The following is a 25,851-nucleotide window of genomic DNA, read 5'->3' on the forward strand; positions in this document are numbered from 1 at the left end:
CGCGAATTTTCAAGATGATATGCTATGATAAATTTATTTGTGAGGAAGCCAGAATTATAAGGAAAACTTCGTGCTAGAAGAAACGAAATATGAGTATAGATTCTCTCAGTGGACATTTTATTGGTAGCGCCACTCTTAACTATAAATTCTAGTATTCACCTTTAAACATTTCAAATAATCCAATTACACTATTAGTGGAGATATGTTCACAGTGATAGTTGTGAAGTATTTAAACTGCCTTAATAACTATTGTCGATTGTACTTGACTGTTATATTTTACATTAACATTACCAGGTCAATGATTTTAAACTAGAGTGATTTTTGCAATGAATAAAAAAAATTAGGAGCTATTTTAAACATTTGGCCTTTTGAAGGATTTACTGTTTAAAATGATGACCCAACTACGAGACCAAACTAACAACTAATAAGTCGCATTTTCCCAGGATCATTAGTATAACCAAATAATTTACGACAGCTAAAAAAATGACTTCGTTATACGCAGCGAGGTTGGCTTTAACCTGTCGGGAGTAGCAGGGACACTGCACAAGAACAAAAAGAATTGCACAAAAACTTTAAAAGTATTTTTGTAATAAAATTCTTAAAAACAAAAGAAAATATCTGATGAATTTGAAATGTATACCTGTTTAATGACGAGGACCAAACAGTGAGGTTGAATTCTTCTGCCTGCTGCATTAAGCATAAAGAATATCGTTAACAAATTACATTCTCATAAATACGAAATCTACCGGCCAGGCACGTTTACCATTAAGCTTTAGTGGCCCCTAATCAGTCGGATTTACTCTAGTGGATTAATTCAATTTTCTCTGGCAGGCCTACCGCCAGAAGACGGAAGAGTATTTAAGTCGTTCACATGATCAACTTTTATGAGCCACGAGACCATAGCAATGTTGCCATGGAAGTCATACATCCCCCGGCCGTAGAAATATGGAGAACGATACGCTCGAGCGAGTAATATGGCATTCAAGGAGTGGCCGGCGCCATGGAAATAAAAAGCTTCGAAGATATAAGCGGTTATTAGATGAGACGTGGGGTGGAGAAAGGAGGTACGAGGCGAGGATAGGGACATTAGAGAATGAAAATGACTTTGGTCAACCTAAGATAGTGCGCAGCGAATTGAGAAATAAATAGCAGACAGAGAGTATATCATTCCAGTCATTAATGGGATTGAGTATACGATTTAGACAGACTACAAACGGTAAAAGCATTTGAAGTGTCGCTTTTTAAGGCGAGTTTAAAGAGAGCCCAGGGTGAAAAAAAGCCTTGCGGGAGATGAGAGAAAAATTATCGACGTTACATGAAAATAGGGGCTGCGAGAAAGGAATGGGAAGGGCAAGTAGAGGTGGAAGAGTATGTGGGATTGAATAAAGGAGAGGGGGGGAAGTGACTCGGGATGAGGGGGAGGGAGAGAGATCGGTGGAGAAAGCGGGCCATATATGGCCACATTGCAGAAGTTGGGAGTGCACGTAATGGAGTCGATCAGGGGGAAGAGAAGAGCATCGAAAGGTAGGGCAGGAAGGGAGGGCGTCAAGCGACGGTAGGGAGGGGTGAGAATGGATGCTGGCCGCAATTATTATGATTACGCGGCCCAGGTGGAGTGTTATGAAGGACATAGGAGGTAACTGGCCGAAAATGTGCTGGCAACACCGTGACAAATAGTTGAAGGAGTGGAGGGCATTTCAAAATGAATAACTGGCAACGGGTTTAAAAACTTAATTTTTAGTTTTTGAAAACTTTGACATAGAGTTTAGTATTTTATACGTTATTGTCTTCATTGCGTAATACTCATCAAGGTGCTAAAATATTTGCATGTTACAGTGCATAGGGGACTGAAACAGGATTTGATCAATTATCCTCTTTTCTTTTGGTCTTTTAAGCACGAGGTGTATATCTTAAGTAATGTATCAAGAAGATATCAATAAGGCCATGGATGTAGTTCTGAAGCTAACTATTCGTGAATAATTACGTGAAATTCTTTAAAAGACAAGGTTATATCTATCCTGGGCTGGAGATATTGTTGGCCTGGGCGAGAAATTGTTTTCGCTAAATGCTTTTAACGGTGGAAGAAACAAACGTCAAAATTAAGAAAGTCGGATAAATGATAATTAAACGATATTTGTTGAAGGATAGATATTTTATCTCTTCTGTTTTTATGTGTTCGTATGTAATTTTCGTTGTAGAGTTATCTTTGACCTAACCTGACCGTTGCCACCAGGAAATTTGCCTAATTGCAACGTAATTGTGTAAAAATAAAAATAAAAGTTGAACAATTGATATTTTAATATTCTTTTCTATATTTAAAGCATTCACTTTATTTCACATTCTCTCCAATCCCGACAATCGTATAAAATATACCTTCTTTGACATTTTTGCTGGCGCCAAGTTTAAGTCTAACTGTTTTCACCACATCGTTGGAAAAGAATCTTATTTTAAACAGATACATATTTGTATCCAACGGAAAATGTGGGAGGAGCAAAAGAAATGAAAGAGAAATTCAAACCCTTGCAAAATACGCATTTATGAAACTCCTTTGATAATCATACTGGCTTAGAATTAATATGACAATTAAAACTGACAAATCCTAACTACGATTAATTAAAGCGATAAAGAAAATATTTCGTTATCACTTCCAATCTCAATATAACCTTAGAGGCAGATAAATATATTATTGCTTTCAACCTCCCATAATATGTCTGCGATATAAGATTCTGCCGCGGCAAGGGCCAAGACGAAAAGATGAAAGAAGCCGACCAACTTTGCCGAAAAAGGCATCAAAGCATTTCAGTTTGGGTCACTGGTGACGCTTGCAACATATTCACTGCCCATACTCTACCCTTTATCAAATAATCCAGCAACCGAAAACGCATAGTGTCACCGGGGAAGATTCACTCAAAACGAAATAATCTCGTTTCCCTCTAACTTCGGATTAAGATCTCGTCTCAAGCAAATATCACTCCTCACTCGAGGAAACAAAAGAAACGAGAAAGATACAGAACAGGTTTCATGAGTTTCTCAGCCCTTGTTCCCTAGACTTCTCTTTTGCTTATTTCTTAGCCTTCCTCCCAGCGTTCTCATATTTCACGCTTAAGTTTAACGAACAATTAAGTAGAAAATACAAGAAGGTGGAAAACAAGGAAAAAAAAAACTCCGAAGCAGTAAATCGTAGTAAATTTTTACCTCATTTTTAATTCCATAAATGGCATGGGCTGTAGTTCAACCCCGAATTGGGTTGCTGAGGTCAAGGTATACCAGTTATGATGAACTGAGAATAGAAATACTAGAGGCAAATATAATAGTTTAGAATGTATTTTCATAAAATCACTTCTATAAACCTTGAGTCATTCATGTACACAATATTATTTATGAAGATAACAAAAACAAGCACTCATTTAAAAGAAAGCGCAATTGCTTATTAGTTCTTTAAAATTACATTTAATAATGGAAATAATTCCTAAATGCAAGCGTGAAAGAAACACTCTGAACATCTTTTTATTACCGGATAAGTAGAGCAAGGTATCGGTAAATGCTAAAGAGCATTCGATTTATCGTGTCGCATCGAGATTTTTCCAGGGATTCCTCAACATTATTCCTCGAGTAATTATCAGGTGAAATGAGTGACTTCTACTATCGGTTACATCTAAAGAATACAGTTGGATGACTTTCCGATGCATGGCTGATATTACACGTATAAAAAAATCTAAGAAAAAAGTATCGATGTTAAGATATGGTATGAGGATAACATAAGCTTTAAGCAGGGCATTAGGAGACTCGTCTTTCAAGTATTTTGGATTTTAATAACCTCAAGGGCGAATAAGCATTCTCAGCTCACCATTTTCTTACACGAGATACGTAACAAGTGCCTGCTTCAGTGATTTTGATTTCAACAAAAAAATTACAGTTCTGGCGGAGCATGGATCACAGGTAGGTCCGCTTCAAGTGTTCCTGACCCCAAAGCAAGCCATCATTCTTGAAACCCTCTAGGGCACCAATAGATTTTTATCAGGAAAGAAGGTCTCTCAGGCGAGGGTAACCTGATCTTAAGCATGTACAGCTATTATAAATTTCCCTGTCATCCTAGGCGATCGTTTAGAGTGTCCTTAGGGTGACGTTTCTCGTATTATCTAGTTATTCCTTCAGCTCAACATACTTCAGTTCGCATTCACAGTAGGCATTTGAGTCATATTTCAGCGGCTTAATGAGGAATGACCTCATGGATATTAAATCATTTTCATTTTGAAGTTTGATTCATAAAGTTTCCACCTATTTGGTTTCTATTTTTCCAGTCATAAATCTATATGAATAAATACGGTTGTTTAAAAACGCACTGAAACTAATTTTTTGCCTTTGCGAGCAAAGATATGTTCAAAGAAACAGAATGGAATACTTAACTTTCTGCATATAATTTTCTAAGTGATTAACGGCTTTAAGACTCTCAAATGAGACCGGCTTTATAGGGCGAAATCGTATCAGTAGGTGAGAAGTGACGGGCAAAAAAAACAAAGAAAAGGAAATTCTTAAATTAACGTTCGGCCCAACAGAAACGAGCCCAAGAAATGAAATCAAACGAACCATTGCATAAACTGTGCCCTTCTTATGGTTCAATATTTTTCAGCTCAAGTATAAATACTTTGAAAGGTTCAATCATATTTGAAAATAAAACCATGCGGTATATGCATAAAAAATCATTAACAGTCCATTTCATTTTGTAGAATGGATTCATATTATAGTTTTAATAATTTATGGAAAAACTACGAAGTTTAACTATTTTATTCCAAAAAATAACAACCTATAGAAAATATTAACGTAGTAATGATAATAATGATCTTTTAAAATAAGAATATTTCACTTGGACCTAAGGATAAATGGCAGCGGGTATCCTCGTCAATAATAATGAGTTATAGTTAAAATGTGACCCTCGGCAATATTGTGTATTCGGGGCGAGAAAAAAAGAGGTGTCATTCTGACCAGTTCCTCGCTTTCTCGACCTTTCCATTTAAGGTCTTCAGATTTATCACGATTCAATTCCTCAACACTCCCCTCAAGTCACTGCTCATTAACACGGCGGCTCATCAACCCTGCGACATGGCCTCCAAACGTTCCGCGAACCGCCGTGAAAGTTAAATAACGTCACCAGATGAAAGCGAAATCTAACGGGTATCAAAATTATAAGTTTTTACGGTCGCAGGAGCTAAATTAACGGGTTTCTGCTGTGGGGTGTAAATGAAATTGGTCACTTGCCCTTCTTCTGGGATTCTTTTTATCTTATCTTCCTGGAAAATAATGTCTTAGGGTGAGAATTCAAAACATTTGTATTCACAGCATACTGAAGTCCCGACGCAAAGTCGGTCACGCTAAAGAGGTCACGACCTTATCGTACGCAATTTGTGAGAAACAACGGTCCAGTCCCCAAGTGAACCAACGAACAGCATCAAAAGTAATCACCACATCTTTTTTGAATTGGTAAAAGAAATTTTCTCAAATGAAGAGATAGCATTGTGGGAGTCTTTATTTGCCTCCTGAAGAAATACGATGAAAACAATAAAAAAATAAGTGCAGTTAGTATTGCAAAAATAATACTGCAGTTAGAGTGAAAAAAATGTTCGTCATCTTTTGGAAATGAGAAATTAAGTATTATGGCCGCGAAATGAAAAAAGTAGACATCTCTAGTCGGCTGAGAACAAAAGTGTCGAGAATTTCCACGCATTTCCTAATTTTCACCACTGCCTTTTTGGCTGTGAGTCATCCGAGACCGACAACAATGCGTGGGAGGCAGGAATCTTCAACCGGAGACTCATATGGCACTAATGCAGACTTGACTCTCCCCTCTCCTTCCTACCCCCCCCTCTCTCTCTCTCGCTGCCTGAAAGAACTGCCCGCAACTCACCCCCGCCGCCCTCACCCTCGGTCGGTGAAATTTCGTCACGCCGATCGAGTAGCGTTTGCTTTCAACCATACGTTCGAATGCATTGGCTCCCATCCTGCCTCGCCATCTCCCTCCCCGCACACCTCTTTTTTGCCCCTTTTATTTCCCTCCACAAACGCGGCAACTCCTCGGTGTCCGCCGCGCGGTGTAGAAAGTTCACCGTGAGAGGTCCAGGGAGAACCTTCGGGCTAAGGCGAAGGATGCTGGATTATAAAACATCATGTAACCTAGTTCCCTAATGAATAGCAACCACAAGGGCAATGAAAACGACTAAACGGAACTGTGAGTGACACTGGACATGTGTGAATAATATCGTTCCTGTACGAGGTAGTAAGTACATTCCTTTATCAACGATCCCACAGGCTCATCCCGGTGAGTGGAAATGATTATCGACATACCCGTCAGCGAATGTGATATATAAGGAATACCTTAGACCTGGTGCACTGGTGAAAAGTTTAATTTCGAAAGCTCAATAAGCTTCCCTAAAAATCTTCTAATAGAAATAAATCAAGACGAATCAGGTTTGAAAAGAAACCAGAGACGATTAAGGTCCTGGATTAATATATTAATGTGTGACACATATATCTAGCCCCCTTTGGCAAACAGCCGACAAGGCGTTCATAAAATGGCTGGGAAGCCCAAAAGAGAGTACAAATATCATTCGGTGTAAAATCCTGCGAAATAAATTTGTTTTTTTTGCCGCTGCGAATATTATTATGAATAGTATTTTAAAAACAGTAAGAGGACGCATATAAAGACCAATGACTATATCACTTCGAATACCGATCATAGCATCGCTATTATGATTTCTCGAAGAGTGGTTTCAACTATTCAGTCACCAAAGATATTTTAAAAGCTGAATAATATAACATTAAACACCACGCAATCATCAGTTAATAGTATTAACACACAGTAAAGAGTATTAATGGTAATAAATAAAAGTTGACGGAATACAAAAACGGTAAAAGAACATATTCCGAAGGGTTTGTCATCCAGACAATCAGGGCAAAGTCAACCCAATGAATGGGAGCATAATAAAAAATACTCGCTAAGTCAGCATTCCACGAAAATAAAGACAAGCTCCATCGAATGGAGTTATTACATCGCCATAAACACAAAGACATACTTCATGACTTCACTGAATTTATCCAGGAAATATTATCTCATCTATCTATGTGACCAAGCATTAAGATTAGACGGTGTACTTTAATTAGGAATTAGGAAATCCAAGTAGTTATAACTCAATCGTATGGGTGTCACTCTTTGTTACCTCGTACTTAGGTGAAAGGAATACAGGCGTTTTAGAATCTATAAATATCAAAAGTTTTAGGGTGGAAAAATAAAAACAAACATCCTTTCAGTCTACTAACAGAAGTCGGTAATTGAAGGTTGAAATAAGGCCACATAAAACAAAGTGCTGGTCACTGAGAAGACTGCGACGAGTGGGGAAAGAGAGAGGTTGACTAATGGGGTCACCATCTTCTCGTAAAAAGGCTGGATGGCGCAGAGTTAACGACTATATACCATAGGCAATTAGGAGTTCTTGACCCTTAGCCCAAATGAAGCTAGGGAAAAGAGAAAAAGAGATTGAGATGATTGAAGAGGAATGCACGGCAAGAAACTAGTAACTAGGAACAATGATCAAGAAAAAGGCGTCCCAGAGATGTCGAGTGACCTATAAATACATATTTACAGACTTCAGAAGAAAAGTAAGCGCTTGCATTAATTTGTTTAACCGAGGATAAATTTAATTAATATCTATAAAATAGGAATAAATTCGCAAATGGGGAAGGGCTATATATTTTCTCACCGTTAATTAGCTTTTAAGTTGATAATGTTTGTACGTAGGACCCTATATAACATCAATTATAATAGGGTCTCTATCAATAAATGTTATGTATCTACTCATTTTAAAAGGAAATAACATTCTACTGTAAATTTACGCTCCTTTACTTGATTTGTTGAGGCTCATTGGAAAAATGGCCAAGGAATATAATTAATTATTTATGAACCCTTTCTTATTTAACATGCTACTTCCTAGATGATAAAACTCTCCTTTCCACATTTACACTGCAACCGAAGGAAAATACCTAAGATGCCAATAGATTACGCACGTCGGAGAAAATACGATCCTATTTACGAATGTTAACATTGACTCGCATTTCAAATCGACAGATGAATGCTGTGGCAGCGGGATTATACCGGGGGTAAAATTTGATGGAAAACGGTTGGGTTTACTATGCAACAAAAGAACATAATTTGGCGTTCAAAATTGTTGGAAGAATATAACCCGGCGTCCGCATATCTTTAAATTAGATTCCAATAAATGAATATTACTAGACTTCCAGCGTATTGGTAATAAAAGACATATACTGAGGTTTACAAAATGCTATAATATTCGAGGAATTGCCAAATTCATAATATAGTAAGACCTAAAATAACAGTATTTTATTTCAATAATTTAATTAAGCGAATATATTCTATTGTTTCAGGCTTCACTTCGTGGAAGTATTAATATCCATACTAAAAAGAAAGACTCGTACTTTTCCACAGATTTTATTATACGGTACCTGTAGCGTTGTAGTACCGTATAATAAAATCTTTGGAAAAGTACGAGTCTTTCTTTTTAGTATGGAGGTTAATTAAGCGAATTATTAGAATCGGGTTAGGTTATAAACTCAACTTAACCATCCATTAATTAATGCTTCACAAACAAAAAAGGGGTTCTGCTTGCGGTTTCGTACTGCAATTAAATGAAGAAATTATATGTGCACCAGTAGACTGTTCCTTAACAACGAAATTTTTATAGAATCTTAAAAAACCGGATGATGAGGGTCCCGAAAAATGTTATATCGATAAATTTGTGCATGATTAAATTAATTTTATCCTCTCATATAATACGATTTTTCCATTGCGTGGAATAAATGTCCAAGGCCGATGAATCAAATGGAGAAACATAACAACTAGATAACCACGGAACGCTGTATTAAGGGGTTGGATTCATTGATGGATTCATTCATTAATCCTTTTATTTGTAAAATATTGGACGAAATATGACGCAAACAACAAAAAACTGGGCTTGATTGGGCGCATAAAAGTAAAAAGGATTCAAAAGCTTAGGAAATTTGATCACCATCTGTCATTTGTTTTATTTACTTGAACTCAAATCTCTCTTCTTTGCTGATAAGCCACGCCCTTCATCAGCATCATCTTCTTCTTTACTACTTACGCATTTTCAAATCGCTTACTCATTTTCGAAAAATTCGACACGTGAATGATCATCCCTTTTACCTTATCTTCAATAAAAATTTTTAATTAATCAAATTTCCACTTGTTAGTGTTTCCTATCTTATTAAAAATTCAAGAGACTTAAAAATAAAATCATCCTGCAGAAATACAATTGTTATGGTGGAAAAGTAAATGAAAGCAAATGGGTTATAACCTTCCTAACTATGGATAAAATAAAGTTGAACAAAAATAAATTCAGTAAGGCTCTACTTAAATGTAAATTATGGAACTCATGGTAATAAGAAAGGTGTAATCAGTGCTTATTGACTCTTCGCAAAAATAAATAAATTCGAGATTTCAATACACAAATGAGTCATATTAGCCATCATGCCTTGACCCGAAAGGACTGTTCTCCTCATTACTGGCCATGTTCAAACGGTAAATAATATGATTTTACACGGAGAGAAACACCTATTGCCTTCGGTGTTTATTCAGTTACATTCATCACTCACTTGGAACTTACGATCAAATGAACAATTCAGAGATAAATCACCCAGCGAGATTAAGGCTGAATCAGTATCATATCGATTGTTTCAAAAAGAGGTATAAAAACTGACGAGAGACTTCGTCTAAAAGATAGAATAATAAGTCACAAAGTTGCCAGAGGAAACGGTGATGTCAGACGAATTCCACCTTTGGCTGCCGCTTTTTCCTATTCATGACCGGCGAGTAGAAATTTCTTGCATTCCTTTGCTGGAAACATCGAAGGTTAACCGGAAGATCACCATATCGCTAAGGTAGGAACCACACACACACACTCAGATTGACTCATCGGTACTGTTATGTAATGAAGAGGGAGGATTTTACACTGCTGGTACTCATTATTGTGACATAGTACTACATAATTGTAATATCGGAACAGGAATCTTAAAGACCACGTTTAGACCACTTCTTTGGGTATGCTTGTTCTTCCAATTTCAGTATGCCTCCTCCAAGCTATTATTTCACATTTCTGTTCCTCCGGATAAGGTCGCGCGTTGATGATTCGGAATCCATGCGTAAAAATGTGGATCGCAAGAGCGAGAGGGCTGAAAAACTTTTAGAATCACTTTCGAACCAAGTTTGTGTCCTAGAACCACGAAAAAGAATCGGCACGAAAAAATGTAAAAAAATCCTAGCTGGTTGACAAATCACCATTGAAGAGCGTATATCGTTTCCGGAGCTTTAGGTTTTTTCCTCACGAGTGATATCTACGAGCGACGATCAGTCGGTTCATGCAGCCAATCGGTGGGGGCGGAGGGTACGCCGAGTGGTCGCAAAAGAGACTAGGCGCACGAACGCACGCACAGAGGCGACCGCACACAAGCACGCAATCCTCCTCTGCGCGCCTGTGTTGCCTCGGCCATGAAGCCAACGACCCGAAGAACTGGATGAGGGAAAGAGAGAAGCGGGACGAAGAGAGTAGAACGTAGGGGAAACAAAGCGAGAAAGGAATACTTCTGGTGGGTGAAACGTCGACGTTTAACTAGCAAATAAAATAACTTAAACGTAATGAATAAGAACTAATTTCATTGGACATATTAATTTTGGCAATTGAGTCTAGAGATGCAACAGGTAGCTTGCTTTCTCCTTTCTGCATGGTTTTATCGTCTTTATAACGACATCATTCCACAAGTACACTCTCGGGTGGAGAGGACGAGGGAAGTGGTTCCCCCTTAAATTTCAGATGGCTTGCCAACTTCAAATTTGCTTAGTATTTCGAAGATAAAGAAAGCTGAAAAAATAAATTCTCTGAAAAAATAGTACTTTGGTTCAATGATGATAGGCAGGTTCACTGATATTCTTCCCCCTTCCCTCATTGCTCCCGTGTAATCTCTAGGTACGCCCATGCGTAGATAGAAGAAGCATGTGCTAGCAGATTGCAGATGAATATTTAAAAGAATCTAGAATCGACGTCTTATGAATTCCATGGTTCGAGGGCTTAGATTCTATGAATTATGAACATCTACTTCTTCTAACTGCGGAATCACTAGCAGAGAACGAGCAATCCCAAAAGAGTGAGAAGGGCAGAAGGCGTGGAAAGGTATGGGTGCGACAAGTGATCTCGGTTTGAGCACGGTGACGCAGGGCTAAATTAAGAAGGGCAATGGTAGCTCCAAGAGAAGAGTGAGGTGTGCGGCTCTGAGCACCTGGATACTTTTATTGAGAAAATATAAGACACACAAACCTATGCTGCATGACATTCAAAAATACAAAAATGCACGATAGGACAATAGCCTGTTTAAGAAAATCAAATTTGGCTTCTAGAAAACGCTAAAGGAAAAGTAATCATTGTTCACAAAAGAAGATAATTTTAAATCTTTAGTATTTTGCAGCATAATAAATTCTGTATTTTCTGTCAAATAATTTGCTTGCTTCGATTATCACTTCGCTCTTACTCTAGCAGCAATCTTATTTTATCACAAGAGCAAAGAAATGATTGCTGCGCGAGTAGTTTTACTTAATCTAACTATAAGTATAACTTTTAACTATTAATTGATGTCAAGCTGAGCTATTTTCCTATCAACTTTTATTTGAGAACCCAGGGCAATACTTGAAAGAAACCTCAAGATGACTTTTTGCTATAACTAGAATAGTTGAGCAGCTACAGCATAAAACTTATACATTGAAATTACCATCTCTGGGGATTCGTACAGTATATTTTACATAAACCATAATTTTGATCATCTAAGATTGCATTTAGAGAATAATTTTTGCACAGCGCTTTTAAACATAAACATAAATTGAATGATATAACTAACAAACAGCGATTATCACTTGCACTTTTGTTCACTTCGTGAGAGAGCGAAGTTAAACCCAGGGTTTAAATATTACGAGATAGCACACACCTAGAGTAGGTAGTGCAATCAGGTCATGTTCCGCTGCCACCCATTTTATTCAGGGAAGTTTGATATTCGTACAAACACTCATCTGAATGGCACAACAACTTCCAAGAAAACCATTTAATCAATTTATTATTCGGCAATTTCCATTTCATGTCCACTTGATGAACAGAAGGCATGTGCCGAATATTATAATGGGTTTAACAATCAACAAAAAATATGGATGAACAGTTGAAAAGTAACGAACTTTACTAGAGAGAATAAATACTCGGACTGACCACAAGGGTCCTTCATGATTTAATTTTGATTGTCAGCTCAAAGAAATAAATGTTAATAGTAATTATGCAAATTCATTAGCTAGCTCGGCCACAGGCACAAAAATATTACATAGACCGTACTGATGAAAAGCGAACACCCTAGTTTTAGGGTGTATTGAAAAAAATAGCTTAAATTAACGGAAACTATTTCCTGTTACGCTCAGTAATTTTCAGAATTGGACATGTCTGTTTTTTACAGTGACTGCAATTAGTGATTAAACATTCATTCCAGCCGATTTCCATTCTCTACACTCCATAATGCATATCAGAAAGTTTCAGCTGTAAACAACGTTCTTTTCCGTTGAATCATACTCTTTTCCTGACTCCTCAATTATTCTACAAGGAACTATATTTCTAGTGATGAATTAAGCATTATTGTGTTTTCCTATAAATACATTCAGAAGGCACCTTATGTAAAATTTATTGGCTGAATAAAAATGAGATAGAATTATATTACAGAACATTCTCGAAGACGAGCTTTGGATTTACAATTCAGGACCCGTATTGATATTTTCACAGCGCAAACAGCGAGGAATTTTGATCTCCCAGTCCTTGCAGCCTCAACCACTCCTTGCAAGTGTGTCCCTCAATCTTGTTGAGGATTTCAAAACTTAACTCCGCTCCTCTTCGCACCGAGCTGTGTGAATCATCTCCGGGCGGCGATCAGGGATTTTGGTTGGTGCCTCACTCAGGCGTCAAAAAATGCGTCTTTGAATAACATCCAATGCTATTTCCGCGCATCTCGGAGACCGAATCTCCTCTCGCCCTCACAAATACGCCCACACGGGGTCCCACTCGGACTGCACTTACATCCCGGAGTCGAGTTTCAGAGCATGAGCCGGACGCTTTCTCGCTCGAGCATAAACGGCACCACGCACGAAATAATGCGAAAGGCGGAGGGGAGATGGGAAGGGGGGGGGAAAGAGAGAGAATCCTCGGGAGTGGGAGAGGTGGCGGAAAGCGGGAGGAGAGGGGGGGAAGGCACCGGACGGATCAGTCGCACGCTCCGGCAATTAAATCGCTATTTTTTCATGGCGCGAGACGAGTGTGGGGAGAAAGGAACACGAACACGAGGAAGGCAAGAAAGAATGGGTATTCTTCACACTACTCCGTCGAGCACGAAAAGTTCCTCGCAGATCTTACACGAAGTACACCATCAACGTAAACAGCATTTTGAATATTTGTCATATCTACTAATATCACTGAATTGAGGTACCGTGCCTTGAAACTGCCGCATGTTTTGATAGTGAAATTCAGGCGCACAATCAAGCAATTCGTAGCTCTTTAAGTCTAGCAACGTAAAAAAATGGGATTTGCTCTGATACTCCATAAAGTTACAGACAGTTAATCGGAAATCATTAAAAATTCAGTCCAACAATTCTTGATGCTTCGATGGAGGCAATCAGCAACTGTGAAAAGTGTTATGCTTGGGAGGGCAATTGCTCGCAAGAAAACATTTGCACACGTAGAATAGTAAATATAAAGTGTACCGATTTATTTGTACGGAGAGAATGTGTCGATCGTTCGATTACAACTTGTGGCCTAAAGCCCACAGAATACCGAATGGCAAGAACCTTCATTACTACAGTTATTCTTTCTCTTTTCTGAATTGTGTACTTGCCTTTGCACATAATATAGTATAGATAAAATGTATATGGAGCGAGAAGTTAACCATTTTTATTTCATGGATTACTTCATTTAAAACCTTATTAGATGACATGTATCACAAAAACTTTTTATGCACTCTTTCGACAGATTTTAGCAAGTATATCCTACGCACGCAAAATAAATGTCTTTGCTTGAATAATCTGATTATCATATAGGGATTGTTATGTTAATTTGATAAAATATAACGGTACTTAAGAGGATACTTTAAAAATAGCTGATATAAAATACGCTATACGATAGTGGCGCTCAAAGGTGCACAGATAATCTTCGTCGGCAATGATAGTGCGGAAATGTATACCTAAAATTATTTGTCGTCATTTCGATGAGAAACTTCTTGTTGAAATGAAATCGCAATGGCTTCGACCGAGGGCGTACCCGATTGACACCCATGGTATTCGCATTTTGTGAAGGTAGCGCCTACACTTAGCATAAAATATCGGATATAGGAAGATAAAGGGCGAAAGAAAATTCTCTAAATTACGTTTATATACAAGATTTCTAGAGTTGTAGTGTGCTGTGGAAGTGACGTGAGATGGAGAATATATCACCGTTGTATCCCATGTCACAAAACAGTGCGAAAACAGGTTTTTTGTGAGGAGAAAAACTCTGAAAAAAGTGGATGAAAAGGATACGCATTCCTGACGTCGCGATGGGTGAGTACGAAATAAAGAGGGTTTCTCGACGGCGTGCGACACTGTTAAGGTACAAATACTCAGCCGGGTCCACCTGCGTGGGTAACCCGCTCTGGCCTTCGTGTAATCACTGTTACGCCCGAAATGGGCCACAGAGGATTGATATTAGGCAGGTCGAAACGGTAAAAAATTGACAAAAGCGTGGGGAATGTAACGTTAGTATCGAGGATGAGGAGAAGCGGCAAGACGAGTGAATAGTACCTTGTTGACTGCTGGTGACCTGTCGCGTAGAGACGTGTTGTTCCATTCTCTGGGTCACCTGCTGAGTCTGCTGGGTGACAGACTGCTGCTGAGACACGATTTTCTGCTGGCTCGATTGCTGTTGCAGCGTTTGCTGTTGTCGCTGCATCTTGTCGGCGGATATTACTGCTTGCCGGTGGTAAACGGACGAAATTCTCAATCCAGAGACAGAATAGTCAGATGTTCTTTTCTTTTGAAGAAAAAGAACGGAGTCCGGCGAGCGATGCCCAAGGTTATTTCATCAAAACAGCACCAGGAGTTAAAAATTATTCACAGTCTACGGCAATTTCCTCTCGGGAGCTACCACTTATTTCTTCTAAACACACACACACACAAATGGCGAGATAAAATCCTTCACGAAGACACACACCAGAACAACAACTTCCTCCGGGGTCGGATCGGGATTTTATCTCGGGAGGTTCGTCGGGTATTTAAAAAGGTTCCTCGTTCGCTGGGTCAACTGGATTACTAAATTGGGGATGAGGGAGGTTCTAACTTCCTAATAGGTATTCACCAAAAAATTAACGACAGTGGATATAAAAAATGAACAGTGAAAAATGTGTGTGTGTGTTTTCTTAAATATAACAATATGTACAATGTCGTAGAGCCTCAAATCAAGTGTACGAATCCTCTCGTGCCTCTCACCGGTATCGGATTGAGGACTAATCGAGAAATATATATGTCTGTCTGTCGGATTCTATCAAAATATATATAAAATGAGTTTGTGCGTGTGACTAGAATAAAAATCTTCACGTTCACGTTCCACAACTCTTTTTCAGCTTCTTCCGAAGAAACTCTGGGCTCTCTTGCGCGCGCGGCCGGGCGCGAGAATTCGTCTTGCTAACTGCTTCTTAAAAAAGCTCCTGCGGCACGGGCGCTATAAGAAGAAGTCTACGACGAGCAGAGGGGCGTTATGCAGCAGCAGGAAATTCATCCCCGAGACATGGTCGAGAGACGTCGGTCGTGAGTGAGGGTCGGGTGAAGAGTGTGAGTCGGAGAGAGAGAGAGACCCGGCGCGGCGAGAGGGGAGTGGCTGGCGGAGGGAGTGGGGGCGGCGGAGTGGAGGGGGCGAAGACAACTCGGTTTACGGCGGAGGAGCGACGGAGAGGGGGGAGGGAGGGTGGTGGGCAGGGGGACTGGAGCTGGTGAGGCAAGTGGGGGGATGAGGAGAACGAGGGGAGAGGAAAACACGGCGGGGGAGGGAGACACACGAGAGTGGAAGAGAGAGAGAGAGGAGGCTGGTGGGAAGGGGAGATGGAGGGGTAGAAAGAAGAAAGAACGGTGAAAGGGAGCGAGTGGGGAGATTGAGAGAGGAGAGCCCGAGGAAGGAGGGAGGGAGAGGAGGAGGAGATACGGTCACGGGAGGGAGAGGGGCCAGGAGATTGCGAAGAGGGAGGAAGAGAGAGAGACGTAGGTGGCGGAGACGGAAAGATGGCGCTCCAGCCGGTCCCTCGTGAAGGTGGCGGGCGGTTTGTCCGTGCGAGGGACCTGGCGTGCCATGATGTCCACACGGATTGCTGGACTAGGATCGGGTTGCTTCGGCGCGAAATTCCTCCACCGCCTCTCGCCCAATCCTACTCACAACAAATTCCAGTCTAAACGTCTTGTGCTCTTCGCGTAGATGCCTCGGTTAGCAATCACGAATCAAGGAGGCCGCGTTCTTTAGCTCCTGCTGCACTTTCTAATCAGTGCACCACCGTATCACGGTGGTCAGTGAAAATTATCGCGAGACTTGCTTAGTCCTGAGAAATTTTTTCGCAATGGGATCTTAGAAAGACAATGCCTAGTACTTTACCATATACTCAATAAAATCTCTTAATATATATCGAGTAAGCAGAGTAAGCTAGCTTCCTAGTGTCCTAGCGAGGTTTTCCTTACTGAAGTAATGCAGCGCAGTCCTGAGAATGTGGCATAGTCTGGATTGAAATACTAAGAGTTGGACCTAATGCGTCTCAATTTATTTCATGAATTTCATTTTTATCCATACTTCTTATCACCTATGCGTTGAATTACAATACGAAAATGTATTGCCAAATTATATATGTTAGCTTATGAAGTAGAAATATAGAACAAGATTAGGTTTTCTTCTTTTAATTTGTTTATGACTGCATACATGGACACTGAAGAAAACATCAGTGGAGTGAGCTGTAAGGATAGCAGCAATTAAAACGGAGAGTAAGAATTGTGATGGGGAAGATGTTTTTAGGGCTAGTATTATCCTCCTTTTGTGAGTGAGATCGTGAACTGTGCGGGAGAAAGAAGAATTCTTGAACAGATTTGTGCGACATTCCACCTCTCTTGTTTAGTCATCATTATGTAACTATCCAATTTGTATTGGAGTATCAATTATATGTCACAAGTAAAGCACTCGATTGATACCAATTTCATAGGATTTAATTGGCATTGAGTAAATAATACTTTCCTGGAGCTACCAATCCCGATTTTTTAGGAATAGTGTAATGTTTAACGTTCTTCCGTTGCAATTTTTTAATACAGACCAGATAGCTTTTTTTGCTGTTTTATTTTTGAATGTCTTCTGAGATGAACCCCAAAATTTGCAGCATAATCGATGTGAGTTCAAAAAATGAGAAATGATACTTCTTTAACTTGTTTAGAGCTACATTTTCCAAAAATTTCACAAATTTATTAAAGGCTACGGCAGAATAAAATTCTGGTAAGATATAAACCGTGAACATTTAATTTATGAAACTTCCGTTGAAATTCACCTTTGTCATTAAAAACCATTTTGGAAGAACGAACTACTAGTGCCTGAATTCTGAATCAGTTCTCGTGATAACTCAATGTCAACCTAAAAGTTAACTATCAGTTCTTATACTAATTTGAATACATCAAACTTATCAAATTACATGCTCATACATGATTCATAATTGTGGATTATCAATAATAAAACTCTGAATTCCACGAAAATTGAGCCATATAATGAGGCCGTCGATAGTATGAGGCCTTTCTGTAGCGTTTTCTGTACCAATGACGAGGCACAGTGATAATTTTATTTTAATTAATTATTTTCCACAAAGTTTACCGGAAATTATTTTTGCCAGGAAGCTAAATTAATAACTCAAAAAAATCCAAATCAACTCGCTAGAAGGGTTAATTTTGTTTCTCTCACTCTTATTGAAATAAAATGAGAGTATAGCTCTATGGAGAGCTGTATTCACAACCCAGTAAATCTCATGATAATACTTGATTTCCAATATGTTGATTAAAATCTTTTTTTCCTCAGTTGAAGATCAGTCAGTGAAAGAACGAGAGTTTTTTAAAAAAAATATGTCTTTGAAGTATTCATTGTTAATGGCAACAAAAAATTCAAAATTGAAAAACTACCTTTCAGCAGAAAACAAAGACTTAAGTGGACATATTTTTTAAATTCTCATATTACTGTTAATACCCACAATTTAAATCATGCTTGAGTTTTGATGGATACACTAAGTAATAACACAGAAACTCTAAGAAGGGGATTAGAAATAATTTTCCCTCATTACCTTAAATGCCCTTAATTTTCAATAAAAAGGATCGGATGATATTCATCACGTTGGAAAAAAAGATTCCATGGGTAATATGACATAGAATGATACAACAACTACCTATTTTTCACAAAGTCAAATGAAAATTTTAAATGGCAATAAAACATTCTATTTCCCCAATTTAATTTATTCGAAACCGGAATTCACACGAAAAAATGTACCAGGATGAGTAATTGTAAGTATCTACAACTTGAATATCGAGCATAAAAAAACAGCCTGGTCTTCATCTCGGCGATTGATGTCGCAAAGGTATTGCTCATCTCGTACCTCGTTCCAAACGGCAAGTGAAATGACGCATTCAACGCAAAGGAGGGAGGAAGTTCGTATTCCATTCCAGTTTGTGATTTCCCAGAGGAATCTGGTACGCAGAAAAAGTCTTGGTTTAAGGTTAGAATATCCAGGGACAACATCAAGATATGTACCTGGGATGTCGAGAAAACTGTTCTCCTCCCACAACATGCTGGATAAATAAAATATACAGATGACATATTACTTGCAATGAGATTGATATTTTAAGCTCTTATAATTACACTCGCGTGTTTCGCAAAAGGACTGAGTTTACGTAAAAACCAAACAAATATCATCCTAAAATTTCTAGTATAATATCCACCGCCACAATAGGATCCCGCGCGAGTTGAATGTCGTGTTCAATAACAATGATAGGTACGAATACAAGAGAAGACTCGAGGAGGAAAAGCTGCTATAAAGCGCATGTGACAGGGTAGACTGCTCTCGGCTTTTGTCCGTTAACCAAACGCCAATCAAAGCCAATTCCTATTATTTTGTCTGAACCATGACTGGTATTCAAGGGGAAAATATTTAGACGACACTTTTTAACACTAGATAAGGGAAAATAATGTGGCAAATGAAGCAAATGCACTGATTGCCCTCAAAACAGAGATTCATGTGAACTTACAGCAGCAGAACCAATATATAACGCCACGTATCCAAATTTCGTGCTACTCGGTCGCGTAGAATGTCTTGACTCATGTTGCTAAGGAAGTAATGGTCTTCTATACCGTATTTTGCAATTTATCCCTTTTGTATTACCTTGACAAATATGTATCCTGAAGTGGAATTAGTCATAGCAGAGGATTTTGAAAAAATAAAATTTTTTAATGGCATTTCAAATACAACCCTCACCAGACATTATGAAGGAAATAACTAATTAATTAAAAATAAGAATAAATTATTAAAAACAAGTTGAAATTGTAATGCTTAGGTTTACTTTCAGTTTTTTTCTGCAATATAATTCTCATGGATTCTATTTAATTTTATATCTTCTCCCGTATTTTCTGTTTTGTTTTGCTATTCATGTATCTTTATCGAGCTATCACGACATCGAAAAATATTCTTTATTGTTGCACTGTGACATTTCCGGTGGAACCCGGGTAGTACGCGGAAAAATTATTGACAAGGTCCTTCATGAAGAATCTTCTTTAATTATACCATTATGATTTTTCTACTGCCACGTGCAGACACCTGGTCAAGTAAAAATAAATTGATAGAGAAAAACTTCCTAAGCTCCTTTTAAGAGATATCTAGCAGTTAACAACTAAATACCGTATTCGGTAATAAAAGAGATGTGGCAAATTAGTCATAAAGACCAAAGTTGCTATTCGGTCGAAAAAAATTTCCGCTCCGTTACCCCGAAACCCATCTCAGACGGTTCAAGGTAGTTCCTGGAAGATTGTGACGACACGTTTAACAAAAAAACTGCATGATATAAGACCCGTTGATTGGATCGACTCCGATTTCAACCTCTAAGACGGCAACAGTGGAGAATAAGGAAAGGGGTTACGAGGTGATTGGAGAAGGGGAGGAGGGCTCGGCATGGGGAGTCCTCTCTGGCGTGGGTGGCAATGAATAAAGCGATACTGAAGGAGGTGCTGCGGTAGGAGTTGGGAAGCGAGAGGAGGGGGGGAGATTATGAAGACTGGTTCAAGCGGTGGAAAAGGAGCTGGTAACGGGGGAGATCGGTGGGGGAACGGCGGGGAGAATCGAGGCGGAGCAGGGCCGGGGAGGGGCATGTCCGAAGGCTCTGAGATGGGTTCCATGCACGCGGGAAAGGAGAAGTCCGGAGTGTTTGTGAAACGCTGTGTCGCGGCGGGGACGGGACCTGCGGAGCTTGGGTGTGGGGAGAGAGAAAAATCGAAGGGCGGAGGGGGAAGCAACGGAAGAAACCGTCTCCTCCTGTTTGAGGGAGCGGAAGGATGAATGAAAGACAGCCAAAGGGATGTGCGCCCTACAGCGGCTGCCTGGAGGTAGGGAGACAAGGAGAAGTAGAGGGGTGGAGGGGGGAGTGTGATAATGAGATGGAAAGTGAATTGCATTCGCTGTCCCAAAAAAAGTGAAGATAAACCTAACCTTTCCCATTTTTATTAATATGTCTTTGTCAAGAATTTCACGATATAATAGGTCTATAAAATTTTGTTTTCCGTCGATGCACAATTTCGCCGGAATGAATGATTTCATTTGAACGAACAGCAAGCAGATATACCACTAAGAAATAGGCCTTGGAACTGTTCATTGGGAGGGCGCGGCTGTTCTCACCGCACAAATAAATTGTTGAGCTTACAGAGAGATCGGGTGACCTTTTGTGCCAGGATGTTAGTTGAAGGCACCTTTAGGTGAGCTGCGAAGTACGTGTTAGCGAGACGGAGAAAGAGTGCGAGGTACATACGTAATATGCATTTCAGTCCTTTCTTCGCGTGGAAAAATGAAGGATGTGTCACATGAGTCACTTCTAATAGCGTCCGTCGCATTCAACTAAACCTGAATAAAAGATTTATAAATAGCCACGCGTGAGCATGGAATGACCTTTTAAACTACATTTTCGTTAATTATACTACGTATGACAGAGAACCTGTTACTTCATGTATCTTCCGATTCTTTTCACAAGCTTTCCTCATCACCCAAAGCGAAGCAATTAATCGTGAATAATAGTGGAATTTTTAGGGAACTGCAGGATCACGGTGGCATCAGTAGGTCGTAAGGCGTATTTCAGAGGATTCAAATGTAAACTGTTTAAATGTGTGAAAAAAAGCTGACTTTCAGCAGATAGCATGTTGAGAATAACCATTATATTTAATATCCGGATCACGGACCCCGAGCACCTCACGGATGCAAGTGCTCTCCAGGTGTATGGATGACGTGACTAATCACGATTGGCAACCTTTATTGTAAAAAGTAATGAAATATATCCAGTTAAATAATAATTCATATTTATTTCACAAATAATACATTTCATGATGGATATTAAATTATGAAACAATATGCATCCAATCCAGCATTCAATTTCTTCAGCTTAATATCTTACAAACGGTCACATCTCTGTGAAGTAATGTAATTTTGGATGTTTGCCATTTAAGTTAATGTGGATACATTAGCAAAATAAATAATATTAATTGACGCACTTCCTAATGTTTGAGTAGTTATTATGAATATTGACCGTTGTCAAAAGCTATCTGATTTTAGTTTTGAAAACAAATTTCGTCAATCTTCATTGCACAAAAATATATGAATGTAAAATCAAAGTTTTAAAATGGTGGTATTAGTTTGAGATTAAATAACACTTTTGCCAAAACTTAAAATATCATGAAATTTAATTAACTGAAATCCAATAATTGGAATATAAAACAATACGATATGAGAATATATGTGAATCAAATGCATCTTCAGGTGGATTTTATAGGAGCGTTCCCTAAAGAATTTATGGTGAAAAAAAGATTTTTTAAGCTGTGTAATCCTGATATGGCATCTGATAATGCTCTATCATGAAAAAAACCGAAAATAAACCAAGTGCAGCATTACAATTATTGGCATTAAGTTCAATTAAATACCAATAGAAAAATATATAAACAGAAAATACGTTCGAAATGATTCAGAATAATTTTAAGGAAATGGTCATCTTATGTGGATACTATGCATTAGACTGAAAAGAATAACTTTCAACACGAATCTTCTCTAGGCGAGGAAGAATGCGAGGCTACTGGAAGAAAAATATTATTATAGCTATAGATCATCTTAATACAACAGTAAATTTTCGGAAATAAAGAAGAAAGTGGCAATTGGAGTGCCAATGAATGCTAAAGGTAATCAATAAGTTTCTTCTGATGATTATAATACATGCTGGGAAATTGGCATCTATCCGGATGGGACACATTTTAGATTCGTTCTCGGTGGTAGAGGTAGGAAACAAATCAAAATGTACAACTATTGGCCATAATATTTCTTGCAACGATTCTCTATTTTTTAATGAATCTAAATTCATAAAAAGTGGTTCATTAGGGTTTTATAATACAATTCTAATTCAGGTAAAATAATATTTTGACCTTACGCCCTGGATAGTGATTTATCCAGGGTTTTGCGGGGATGATTTTGCCTATATCGGAAATCAAAGTTAACCTGTAATAATTTTGAAATGCCATTGATGAATTCTTAAGTGGACTTGATAAACATAGAATGAATCTTCAAAATTTCAAGAAAGTAAAAACAATTCGAGGACGGGAAAGTCATTTGCAATGATATACCTAATCGTTTCTAGTAGTGTGAAACGAGTAAATCTGTTCTGATTACGAAAACATATAGCAAGTATTTTCGCTAATAGAGTAATAGTATCTTGGGTCTTTACCCATTTTCAATCATTTAGAGCGTAGAGAGGTGTCTTCAAATTTGGCAACCAGTCTTCTTAGTGTCCTTTCTCTTTTTAAAATTAGTTGACTTAAATTTTCATGCATAAAGAAAGGACACCTCTTTGTTTGAAATTGGACTAGTCAAACCGTTTTGGAGAAAAAATATTTTCTTAAAAAAGTTTTGTGCCATTTAACGTTTTAGGCTATGTAAATATCACACGTTAAGGATATGATTTGATTCTCCAACCGTGACATGGTATACAGGTAACTACAAGTTAGTTGGCGTCGCGAGAAAACCCCCAAGTAATTCCCAACCAACATTTATAGGCTAAAGTATTTGGGATTAGTCTGGAGCCAATGCACCAGTCAGCTAAAAGTCGCAGGTCCGAATTCAGTTCAGATAGCTGATGTGTGTACACTTACAGCTCAATGCCCATTAGTATTGATAGGCTATAAGGAGACTATATCGTAGTGTAATCAAATCCAAATTCCGCAGCGAGCAGACGATGTAAGCAGGATGAAAATTCATTCACGGGTGATAAAGTGTGTGTTTAATCTAAGATGGCTGTGGTGCAAGTAAGTCGTTCATAAGACTCCCTCCCCCCCACAGATGAAGAGGTGACAGAGTCGTGGTTTTAAAGTCGAGGGCTATAGTAAAGAAATAAAGGTTGGGAAGGAACTGGCGGAGAGAGATGAGGGGAAGGGTGTGCGGGGGGGGGTCAAGGGGTGTTGCCGTGGAGAGGGGTAAGCGGAGGAGGGGTACGGCAAGTTAGGGATTGGACGGGATGAGAAGAGGGACCGAAATACTCGCGAGCCGCTTTTAGCAGCGAGCTGATGGCGCTTTTCCCCCATGCCAAGCCAACCTTCCCCACCCGCAAGGAATCGTGGGACGGGGTTGCGATGAGAATCATCGAGGAGGCGGAGTGAGGGGGGGTGAGAGGATGAAGGATGGGGAGATCGGCGACGCACGGGAGGAGGCGGAGGCGTGTGAGGTGGAGAGCATGAGGTGTTATTAAGCGGGAGAGGGTGGGGCGGAGGGGACGGGTGCGGGAATGAGGAGCGTGTGGGAGAAAGGGTACAGCTGGGGTTCCCCAAGGTGGGTGGAGTTTAGGTTAGGTGGAGTCCTCAGAAAGGCTCGATCGGATCGTTTTTTTTCTGTATTTTTGAATATGTGGGCCGAGGATGTTGGGTAAGTGAGGGCGGTGAATCAGACACTCATCAGGGTGGCTAGCGAGCAGCTGAGTGACCTCAGGAATTCGACTGGGGTCTGGGCGGAGGTGAATAATTTTCTCAAACGGAAAAATGATCCCGCGGTTATGTAACATTAATTAGTCAACCTTCAATTAACTCAACAGCCAAGCCGTCTAAGTTAATATTATTACGAAAAATAATTAGATGTGGCTGGAGATATCTTGTAGCGTTAATTATAAAAATTCAGCAAAATGTAAGATGCCTGTAACCAAGTAGTAGATATCCGGCAGGACTTAAAATTTTCACAGAAAAAGACAGTTGCGCAATAAGTCATGCTCTGTTTAGATTCTAGCTGAGTGTGTCACTAATTCCTTGGAGGGGCACGTCACAAATGAAATATTTTTGGAATCTTCGCGACCTCAAAGATTTCATCTTTCATGGAGACATATCTCGGAGAGTATGTTTTCTGGGTAACGGCGGTGGCCTAAAATTAGCATTCTTATATAACGTGGTGAGCAATATACAGAACAAAAGAAGTGGCAACCAACTACGTTTGACCTGCGTCGGTAATGGCTCTTCCTCATGAATCAACGGTATTCAATGGTGATTCGTGAAATGGGAATATTTCATACGCGAAATATTACAATAATGAACCTTCAAAAAAAAACAATATTTGTAATTATTCTTATGCTGAGGGACCAGCTTGAAATTGCGTGAGGTTATTTTTGGATTTTTTTACCCATCCCCTCCTTTGTAATGATCCGTAAGATATGAAACCCCTCTTCCCGTCTTATGTAATTATTGGCACTCTCATTTATGAATCAAAGGGTATCTTTTCCTAAAAAAAGAATGAAGCAAATTTGGGCTTGACGAAAGCGTTTTTCAACACGACAATCCACCAATCGCTACAATGGAGTATATGTACTTACAAAAGTTCGCTATCATTATTAATAACTTGTTTATTATTTTAGTGATATCAGAAACCATTAGAAAGGAGCTAACATGCATAACTCTTTTAACATGCTGATAAATGCTTGACTAATTAAGAGGCGACTATTTCGTTAGTGAGTATTTGAGCAATGTGTTCTTGGTGAACAAGGAATATGAACATTGCTTCTTCATGAACGATGAACTCTGAATGCTTCTCGGGTTATCACCATGCTCGTTGACTTGGACTGACAACAGTTTCGCCAGCATTCCAGCTGGAGTCTTCAGGTTGAAGGTGAAGACGCCAGCTGGAATGCCGGTAAAACTGTTTTCGATCCAAGTAAACGAGCGCGGTGAAAACCCGAGAAGCATGCAGAACACATCTAATCCACGCCGCGGAAGCCTTCGAAAGAGCATTAAAAAAAAATGGCTGAAATAAAAACCATTACGTAAGACTCCTAATGAACCTCCTCATCCCTTGTAAGGTAACGCAATAAAATGGCACCTCTCCACACACCAAAAGCCACACGTAATTTAAGAACACCCCATAACGATATTTATAATTTTTTCTCGACTTTTTTCTACT

The 25,851-nt window shown here is 39.1% G+C and overlaps 1 protein-coding gene across 8 annotated transcripts in view; it reads right to left on the reverse strand.

Annotated features, from left to right (window-relative positions):
- The window catches only part of sls (sallimus), a 249,950-nt gene extending 234,014 nt beyond the window's left edge, over window positions 1-15,936 (reverse strand). For all 8 annotated transcript variants that reach the window (XM_071587293.1, XM_071587296.1, XM_071587295.1 and 5 more), the window contains exon 1: window positions 14,930-15,936. In XM_071587293.1, the coding sequence (XP_071443394.1) occupies window positions 14,930-15,077 (148 nt within the window). In that variant the 5' untranslated portion in view covers window positions 15,078-15,936. The remainder of the gene's footprint in view (window positions 1-14,929) is intronic.
- Between the last annotated feature and the right edge of the window lie 9,915 nt (window positions 15,937-25,851).

This window comes from Hetaerina americana, unplaced genomic scaffold (assembly GCF_022747635.1).
Source record: "Hetaerina americana unplaced genomic scaffold, ioHetAmer1.1.p SCAF_3, whole genome shotgun sequence".
Classification (NCBI taxonomy): Eukaryota; Metazoa; Arthropoda; class Insecta; order Odonata; family Calopterygidae; genus Hetaerina; species Hetaerina americana.